Genomic DNA, 10,568 nt, shown 5'->3' with positions numbered 1-10,568 from the left:
AAAGATGTGCATTGTTTCATGTTATATAAATGTCCTTTAAAAATATTTGGCATTTGTTTTATCTTACATGTGAATGGAGTGTGTAGATCAACAAGTGTTAATGATCAATAGGAACCAATATTTCCTAGTCTAGACTCAACACATTCTCTCATCATTGATTATGGTTGTGGTTAGTGGACTAATAGTTCCTGGTTATGTTATTGCTGTTGTAACATGTACACCTATTCAGACTCAGCGTAACTCAGGTGAACTTGGTCAAGAGTGTGTCCCATCACCCCTAAATATCAACGATTGAAGTAGAAGCAACAGGAAAAACACTGGGATTTATGTACTTCTCTCTTGACCTGGTTTCAGGACAGTCATGGACTTATAGTCCAAATTGTGTACCTAAAGTTGTTATAACCATGATTTGAATTCAGACAATTTGTTCTCTTTTTGTTTTGTTTTTGACGGATATATATGCTGGAATAGGGGTCCAACTATCAGTGGTTGCGTGGGAGATGGCTCAAGATGGTTAAGAATGTACAGCCATACCTCATTCTCCACAGTAACATTCATGCAGTCTGTGATAACAGCCAGTGTTTTGTACCTCATGTGAGTCTGCTTGTCCATCTTATTTTATCTGATCTCCTTCCACTCTGCAACTATTGTCTATACTGCTGGGGCCAGGCAAATGTCTCGGGTTGCTGAAACATGAGCATATTCAGCAGACATAGGAGAAAATATATTATTCTTTCTTTTGTCTTTGATCATAATTAGAACATGGGTCATAAGAGAAGGGTTTAAGATCTAAGGAACATGTGTGGTTCTTAAGTATAAAAGTATTATATTAAATTATTTATGGGGACATCCATCCTGAAGACTTACGTATTTTTTTAATGAAATATCCTTTTTCACTTCAGGTAGATATAGCTTGAATAGCAAACTCATGTTATCACTGTATTGTGTTGGTTTAATGTACACAGGGTTAGACATGGCTACTCATCTGTTATTCTGAATCTAGTGAAACTATTTGTGTTGACATGTTTGAAATGAGCTCAGGACAAGCTTGGACTGACTAATGGTGTCTAACCCAGTGGATGTGTATGTACACTTGTATCTATGAAGGTGTGGGGACACCCTGCTCACTCGACTAACATCCAACTACTGCATGTGTGTTTGTGTTCACAGTATTCACTTGAGGGTGACGGAACAAATTTTATGGATGATCAAGCTTGAAAACGGTATAAGAATCCATACTGAAATGTCGCTATTGTGAAAATAAAGAAGTTGATCATCCATAAAATTTGTTTCGTCACCTTCAGCATAGCCACTTCTAAAATGCCTCTAAAACAGTTTATTCACTTGAAGTCTTTGAATGGCATCCTTTTAATTCACATGGTAAATATTCATTCTTAATATTTTCAGCAGCAGTTTTACAAGGACACCAATATGTTACTGCAATTAGAGCATAGTGAATTTGTTGTAAAGATACAATTGTAGAATTTATTGATGAGCTGGGTAGTCCTTCCTCTTTTTGTTTGATTTACATCTTGTTTGATAATGACAATAATCTCTTCTTAGTTGACAGGAGCAGAATCAAAACTCTGGTTATTCATGTCACTTGTCAACATTCACCTGCTCTGATAAACAATGTGTTCTTTATTTATGTACGTGTATGTGCATTTTCATTAGCTCATCAGCACTGTTTGGGATAGACTTAGATTGACACATTGACATGCCAAAAGTTAGATAATCACATCCACACATTTAGTTTGTTTTGACTTATCAAATCTGTTATATTCTGTATATTCAGTCATAATCATGATAGATATGTTCACAGACTGATGCTTTTAGAAAATAACCCTTTCCTCTGATGGCCACGTTCCTGATCACAGATATGTTTGTGGCTGGAATTGTGTAACTGTTTGCTTGTTTGGTGATTTCCATTTTGTTTGAAAGTCATGTAAGCTTCTTCATGAGTAGGTCAGTTGAAAATGTGGGTTAAAATTGGTATCCTATGCTTGAAAAGCCACCAACATGATCAGATATTCAGGATCCCCAGTTTGTGTGATGCAAGACATCATATCCTGATTATGAAGATTAGTCATTAATGTCATGACATTTAGCGCAGGCTGGGTAATATACTGACTGTCGTCATATATCTTCTTGCAGTGTAGGGTCATCTCCTATTCTCGCGGTTAAAATGCTTTCAGCTGAGATCACCAATGTGGGATACTTAGCAGTTGTTTACATCACTGACCAGTAACTAGGATCTGGCCCAAGTTTGCAAATGATCAAAATTTTGCAGTGTAATGAATATTGGTTAGTTTTTACCAACTTGGAAAAGTTGTAACTTTTTCCCGTCCATTCCGAGAGGATTCCTCTTTCTTACTCTTCATAACATACTTCCTTATGCCACGAGAATGGGAAACGCCTTGATAAGTCAGTGGCAGACAACCTTGTATTTCATAGAGCTCAAGAGTGGCTATACACCTAATGAATCAAGCAGTTGACAAATGCAGATGTTAAAGGGGGAATCTCTTCATTTGAAAACAAGCATTCTTACAATAAGAACTGTTTGCATTATTTTTACAGCTTATATCCGTAAATACCGTGAGAGAAGGAAACGCCAGTATATACGAGTAGATCAAGTTACCATGGTAACCACCATTTTGACTTGCATGTGTGCTCTGCTCAGCTACCTAGAATCTCCTGTATGCCCTATATAGAATCTCAGTCGCTATCGTTAATTATGATGACTTGCAGTGAACTGGTTAGGCTACTGTAACTAACTGCTCACTGACATGGAAATGTGGTCGCCTTCTTCCAGAAAATTGTTATATGTTTTACATTATACTGATTGTTAATTTATGTGTTTATGGTTAATATTTATTCTTTTATTCATGCAGGTGGCACAATATGTAGAACAATCTCACAATTAACTATTAACGCTCATGGTCACATTCGTTGCAGAAGTACTGTGATGACAGTATGTCACATCAGATGGTGTTTTGTTGAGTTGTTTGGCAATGGCACTCTACCAGTGAAATAGTCTTTGAAGTGAGAAGTTGAATGTCCCTTTGTAACAATCTAAATTTTCTTACTTTGTGTATGTAGGAGGTCCTGACATGCAAAAGTTAAATTATTACAAGAGATGGCTCCCATACCCAAAATCACATTTGTTATCTGTTTAGATGTCATGGACAGTACATTCAAAACAAATATGTTGGGTAATCAAAGAAACAACAAAAGATTTGATGTCTGTTTCAAGAGTCAGGCAGTTGTATTTTCTATGTTTGGCAGGACTAACTTCAAACTTGGAGGACAAATGAAATGAAGGTAACACTAGCCCTCTGCCCTTGTCTTGAAAATTGGGAATTTCAGAAGCCAGGAGAATATTTGAAAGGACATGTTTTCTTCCCCAAACTAGTGATTTTCCATTAAACACACACTTAATTTAAAGAATAAAAAGCACCAAAGAGGTCTCAGAACATATAGGATTAAATTCTGGACATATTCATATTGTTAGAAATGGAGACAGTTCCTAAGATACTTAAGGTTAACTGTGTTGGTATCAAGGAGATATTGAAATATCTATTATTGACAATAATGTAATTGCTGGAATCCTGTCTTTTACTGATATATTCTTAAGGCTGAATGGTTAGCTTGGTGAGATGCCATCTGTTCTGTTTGTGTTCAGTTCAGCTGTGATCAGTGGTGAATCCCTGCCTGAAGTAGATTAGGCTGTGCACAGTAAATCTCTGTACAAAGATTAGTCTAATCCGTCCAATTGTTTGTTTGCAAAATGACTGTCCAATGAGCCTTTTCTGTGAACGTATGACTGGACACAGAGACAGCATCTCCACAAGTGCTTCAACTTTGTATATACTGTTTCCTTGTCCAATATGTGTACACGTTGTTACGTGTACATAATGAAGTACTTGTACCATATTAATATTTTGTATATACGAATGTTGAAAGTTGTAGAAAATAAATTATTGAAGTTTAAAGAGTGGGTGTTATTTTTTGTTGATCCCCAGACCAGTGAGTGAGTTTAGTTTTACGCCACACAAAGCAATATTCCAGCTATATGGCTGCGGTCTGTAAATAATCAAATCTGGACCAGACAGTCCAATGATCAACAACATCAGCACCGATCTGCACAATTGGGAACCAATGACATGTCAATCAAGTCAGCAAGCCTGACCACCCGATCCTGTTAGAGGCCTCTTATGACAAGCACAGTCGCCTTTTATGGGAAGCATGGGTTGCTGAAGGCCTACTCTACCCCGGACCTTCAGGGGTACCCCAGACCAGTTGTGCTGTGGAATGGTTGGTGAAGATTGTTTTACACAGCAGTCAGTCTGGCTGGCAATATCTCTGTAAGCTGCGTCTTATTATGTCTGAGCCAGGTAAACCTGTTTTCTGTTTTCTTGTTTTTTCCTTTGTTGTAACAAAAGCAACCAGCCTTATTATCAATGGCAGATCATTGGTTCTAGAATTTAAGTGGACACTAGGAATCCACCCAACTGACTGACGCAAATAATGACTTTATAGGGTAACAAATACGAATGTTATTACAACAATATGTCAGCTGTTGATGTATTATTCAGTGTATTCAGTATAACAGTAACAAGAAAAAAACATGGTGGCAGTGGTAATTTTTCATTGTCAGTGACCACATTAATCTCGCATTGAACATGCATTATTGTTTACTGCTATCCTTCCTGGCTAAGTTCCAGTTTATATATGCAACAAAAACAGGTCATGAATATTTGATTCTAGTGGTTGCACATAACAAATTGATTTCAAGACAGGATACATTTTAAATGAGCGAATCCTAACAGTGTACGTAACCAGGTGTATAAAAATCCCATTGCCCGATGCGTGGGACAAGTCAGTTTTCATTTTCAGCAATCAAATAATGGTATCTGACTTGTCCATGGACTACAAGATAATTTTCGCTTATGGTTTCAAACTGTAAATAAATTTGGATTTCATTTCATATCTGCTCATAACATAGCTATTAAATTTGCAATAATAATAAAGTAGAGCTATGTTTGTCTTTTTTAACATTTATCACTCTTCGATAAATAGTAGCTTTTAAAAAAAATTTTGAACCATTGGAAGTAATACACCAAATCTCCCTTCATATTGTTTGCAAATTGGATTGTGATGTAAGCTCCAGAGTACCAGTCACAAACAATTCACCGTACCTTTTCATACTCAATTCTTATGACTATTTGTGGAGATACAGTATAGTGTATGCCAGTTTACTGGTGATGGAGAGAGCGCAAACCATGCAGGTCACAAATTTGGTAAATTAAGCAGCATTAGTTGCAGAGAATCCTTAATGGGTGACCGTGCTTAGCAGCTCGATTCCTGAGAGTTTTGATTACTTCAGTCCCACAGCGCAACTAAGCACCTATGTCATCACACTTTGTTCAAAATTGCCTGTGTTCAGCCAGCAGAAAATTGATACCCGGTGATATGAGTCATAATCCCACTAGCCAAACATGCAGCTTGGGTTATCTGTGATAATAATGTCTGTCATGTCCTATGCACTTCAAGCATGTCCCTGCAGCGTGGAGTTCAGCTATGAGGGGGTATCAAAAAGTTCTAATTATCGCCAAGACGTTTTCTCGGTAGAGACTTTATTTTGAGGTAAGGGTAGTCCTTAGGACTTCTCTACATGGCCACCATTCAGAGTGACACATTTCTCCCAACATTTCTTGACCTTGTGTAGACTGCTTAAATAGACTCCCCTAATTTCCTGGAAAACCAACCCTCCACCTCTTCAATGACCTCACTAGCCGTCAGGAACAGATGATAAGTTTGAAAATTCCATCTCCATCTCACAACAGCATCAAAAGATGGGCTGTCTCCTCCCTATATAGATTTCATCTCCTCTTGATTCTGTCGGGCAGTCCCACCCTTCACCTTGCAAAAACGTGATAACACTGCATGAATCAATCTGCAAGCATGGAGTTACTTGTTCATGATCAACTACCAGAAGATTGAATAAAGGGAAGTAACTAGTTTCTGGTCCATTAACTAGATAAGGATCACTGATGTTACCCAATAATTTTCAACATAATTTCTCATTAAATTTGTGGGGATAATTAGAATCTTTTTTTATACCCTTGGATATGTTTAAGTGGGTAAAGATAAAACTGAGTTTCAGCTAAGATAAAACTGAGCTACACTGTTCACAATACAGACTAACATGTCAACTGATGTAATAGCACTGACAATGCAGCTGACATGAAACCATAAAGTTTTTGTGGAAGAAGCAGTACATCAAGAAAACACATTTTTATTTCTTGATTTACAGATCCGCCTGCTGTATCTTTTCAAGAATGAGAAAAAAAAAAAATTCCCCTGCTGAAAAAATAAAATCCTAATGTTTTTATCGGCTAAAAATGTAAACTCACAAGAAAATACTTTTTGGGTTGTTTTTTTAACCATTTTCATTTCAAAAACTGCCAAAAGTAAAATATTTTGAGTATTTAGAGGGTACATTACTTTGATCGGAAATTTTTTTTTTTTTTTTTCCCCCTGCCTTTAGGTTTCCAGAGGACAAAAATCCGTAAAACAAGAAATAGAAATTGGCCTGTCCTAAACATTAATGAAGGTGGATGTTTTTGGCCTTAACATTTAATGTATGACACTGTGAACTGTATGGGTGTGTTTGCAGCAATCGAAGAACAAACTTGATTGCCTACCACAAGTATACTTGTAGTATCAATTCTTTCCGAATTTGCCACCACGTTATCGTGTGGCTACATCAGTGGTATTTTAAAACAGGTTTCACATGTTGGCAAAATACACACAAGAAACAAACATCTGGCACTGATTGTTACTGCCAGAAAACATTGCTTCTTGTGTCAGTCTCATAGGGTTGTCTGGTTAGTACTTAATCATTTACAGACAGCCATCATACAGGTGTATTATTGGTACAGTGTTAAATAACATACAAATAACAATATCTACATATAAGGTAAAGAAGCATGTAAACAACTGAGTCTGGATAAAGCAGGCCACCATGTCACACACTACAGATAGCTGAACATTCTCTAGAATCTCTAAGGTTACAGTTCCACTGTAAAATCATGTTTCTCCATTGAGCTCTTAATCTTTCCAGGCTGTGCATATCAAAAGATAACAAAGACAGATTCCCTTTCACACTCTTTATTACCTAACAATGAAACTTGTCTCAGCACAGTCAGACCATCAATTCAGTAGTGTCTTCCCATAAAACAATGAATTTAAGTGGAAACCATGGTAACATGAACCTTCTAGACTTAAATATAATCTTTTCCAAACAGGTTATCTGTGGTAGCACACTAGCATCATGTCTACAGTCATCTCAGCACTATGTACAGAGGGACCATCCCATGGTAGTGATGTTATAACATCCCTGGTACATTCCTGGCTCGGGGATCAGGCTCAGCGGGCAGTGGCGGGATCTCTGCAGGACGATCTGGTAGTATGTGCTGAGGGGCCCTTGGTTTAACTCTGTTAGTGTCGTGGGTTCGGACCTTCGCAAAATATCCTAGGGGAGGACGTTCTTGTCCCAGATGTTCTTTAACACAGTTGTCAAACAGAACTTGTGTGCGTCTACAGCTGAAACATATATATTGACTTAATGTAAGAAAACATTCTTCACAGATAATCTTATCACAGCATGAACTGTTGAAAAAAAATACCCAAGTGTTCTTTGCTGAAATAGATGCCCTAGGAAATGGAGGTTATTACTATATTAGCCTGGACTCCAGATAATACTTCAACATCAGGGGTACGTACTACTTATTATTTCTTTGTAAGAGTACTGGAAACACTCAAAAGTACAGTTAGGGGAGTGATGATGAATGATACAATGGAAATGACACCCCCACCTTCTCAAATTAATGTACAAAGTAAGTGGCCCCATGCTTGTCATGTACAAAATCAATCACCCCCACTCTAGACATGTGTACAAAATTGATGACCACCCTATCTCTACTTCCACGGAACAAAATGGGTTCAACAAAATTCAACAGAATGATAACCGCATTGGCAACACAAGCCTATGTTATAACTCTTTAAGTTAATTTTCATGTGATTATGGTCCAACATACTTCTTCAGTGAAATATCTCAACATGGCCACTGTTTGTCTCAACAACAGTTGACACTGAAATCTCTCTGCCACTTACTTTTTTAAGTTCATATCATGGCCTGAATGGTCGATACACTGCCAGTACTTTGTAAACTCCTCATAGCAATTCTTTTTCACCTTGCCGAAAAAATCAAATCCACATTTTGTAACCTCTTTTCCTTCATTTAGGCATTTCCTGGGATCCTTTTCTTCTGAATGGCACAGCATAAACTCCTTAAAGAATAAAAAACAACATATGTAAACATGGTGAATTACCTTACTCTTCATAATTAAGTAAAATCCTAAGATTTGTTTGTTTCTGTGTTGTTCAATGGGGAATTTTGCTCAAAAGGACATGCTATCAAAAAAAGCACAGAATTTGCCCTTCTGACCCATTTTGTGGCCTCTAACATTCAGATATAAGGAGAGTGATAGAGTGTGTTTAGCTTAATGTCACACTCAGCCATATTCCTGTCACATAGCAGCGGTCTGTAAATAATCGAGTCTGGACCAGACAATCGCCTGATCAACAGGATGAGCATCAATCTGCCCAACTGATGATATGTGTCAACCAAGTCAGCGAACCTGACCACCTGATCCTGTTCGTCACCTCTTACGACAAGCATAGTCACGTTAAGCATGGGCTGAAGAAGACCTATTCTATCCCGGATCATAATGGGTTTCAGATATAAGGAGCAAATGAAAATAGATGCATGTATGTTAGGAATACTTTTGAAATATGGTGATTTGTCTGCACATAAGGATACAATCATAAGCATGGTAAGAAGGTGCAATCATGATCACAAAAATTAAGATTCTAAAATTAACATGCTATCATCATGTTCAAGCAGTTTAAGTCAGACTTTCATGTCAGATGCTCTCCCATCTTTACTTACTAACTCAGTTCTTGATAACTCACATTCCTTTTTCCCAGATATAATTAAAACATGGGGTAACTTTTGCCCGTACCGGAATCCCCTAATGACTTTATATAGATGTATCATATGAGGAATATATATTCAGGTAACATGATTTGGGCGGAAATTTATGATGGGATACGGACGGATGTCTTTCCAAACATGGTATGTCACCCCCTTCTTTGTAGCATGTCGCCAGTTAGTCCAGCATATAACTACGCGACTTCGCATTATACCAAGGCGTGTCGTCGATGTAGGCCTTGGCTGGAATACGAACTTATTAATATGAACTAGTCGCCAGTTAGTGAGTTTTTTGGTTCAGTTCATGTTCCTACCAAATACATTTAGCTGGCTGAACTAATTGCCAGTCGCTTTTGGGGAATTACGCTCACTGGTGACAAGGACTATGGTGACATGCCATTTCAGAACTCTTTCTGAACACGACAGTCAATGTGTGGCGAAAGTGACATCAGTGTGATTCCTATTTGGATATTTTGTTTACACTGTAATTCACGTGGTTGGAAATTATGAGTGGCATCGACTTAAAAGTACTGCACTTTACCGGGCGCACTGTTTCGACTGCACCTCAGACAATAACGAAATAGTCGTTCCTGTTCTCAAAAGGGGATTCTATAACGAAATTATAAACCTCACGAATATAGGGGACATCGCAGTAGTGACATAATGTCATGCAAGTGATAAATTCCAACAAACCTTGCAGACATTATCGCAGTATTTCCCAAAGTGGTGTGCACCAGCTCTTAGAACCGCCGATGTCAGCTGTATTTCAGGAACAGTTAATTCCTCATAACTAGGCAGATATTCCTCGTTGGTGTACGGCATTTTCACCAACGACCTTGTCTAACCTAGAGATACGCTTTACCGAACAACTACCTCTCACAACACAGAACGTTCGTATTAGGTCTTTTCACGATCAATGCATTCAGACAAAAGACTTAATTTATTATTGTAATGTAATTATATTTATTAAACACATATATGGCGGCAGTCAGGATGAAAACTATATATATAATAGCTGCATGATCTGTATAACTGTTGTTAGAATATGTTGTTAGAAAATTGAATGGCTCAAATTATCTCCCCTTACTCCCCTTCGGGCCTGATCGGTTTGTTCCGACACAATCAACAGGGCAGTGATCAAAGAGAGAAAGAGAGATCCTTTACTCTCCCAGCTTGGTTTTCCACTGCCTAATTTACATACCGTGGAAATATACATACAAGTAAAGGACACTTTTTTTCTAAATAGTTGGTCTAGAAATGTACAATTCAACCAAAATGCTGATATATCGATTTGCGAACTTGATGTTAGCAAAATATAGTACTAATGGCTAATCGACTAAATATTTTCAGTCATGAAAATTATTAGTTTAGCTATTGTTTTAGCTATTATTGTTTGCAATAGCAAAGTTATATCTACAGAACGTGCTATTGTCGTTACGTAAACCATGGAGACTATATACAGACCGTAGATTATCCCTGCTTAAACGTTTGCCCCGTGTTTTACGGTCTG

The 10,568-nt window shown here is 37.6% G+C and overlaps 1 protein-coding gene across 1 annotated transcript; it reads right to left on the bottom strand.

Moving 5' to 3' along the window:
- Window positions 1-7,157: 7,157 nt before the first annotated feature.
- On the bottom strand, window positions 7,158-9,927 carry LOC137297796 (NADH dehydrogenase [ubiquinone] 1 alpha subcomplex subunit 8-like). Its single transcript, XM_067829744.1, has 3 exons — window positions 9,752-9,927; window positions 8,179-8,354; window positions 7,158-7,608 (listed from the first exon to the last, which is right to left on the bottom strand). The coding sequence occupies exons 1-3, from the start codon at window positions 9,878-9,880 to the stop codon at window positions 7,392-7,394; spliced, it is 522 nt and encodes a 173-aa protein (XP_067685845.1). The 5' UTR covers window positions 9,881-9,927; the 3' UTR covers window positions 7,158-7,391.
- Window positions 9,928-10,568: the final 641 nt, after the last annotated feature.

The sequence above is a fragment of the Haliotis asinina genome, chromosome 10 (genome assembly GCF_037392515.1).
Source record: "Haliotis asinina isolate JCU_RB_2024 chromosome 10, JCU_Hal_asi_v2, whole genome shotgun sequence".
Classification (NCBI taxonomy): Eukaryota; Metazoa; Mollusca; class Gastropoda; order Lepetellida; family Haliotidae; genus Haliotis; species Haliotis asinina.
This window is presented reverse-complemented; position numbering and strand designations above follow the sequence as displayed.

What these genes read in the sequence shown, in the direction of transcription:
- LOC137297796 (XM_067829744.1), bottom strand. Translation starts at nt 9,880, where the DNA reads ATGCCGTACACCAACGAGGAATATCTGCCTAGTTATGAGGAATTAACT. An exon ending in ACTGCGATAATGTCTGCAAG is followed by an intron (nt 8,355 to 9,751) that starts GTTTGTTGGAAT and finishes TTATTCTTTAAG; the next exon opens with GAGTTTATGCTGTGCCATTC. An exon ending in CATGATATGAACTTAAAAAA is followed by an intron (nt 7,609 to 8,178) that starts GTAAGTGGCAGA and finishes TATATGTTTCAG; the next exon opens with CTGTAGACGCACACAAGTTC.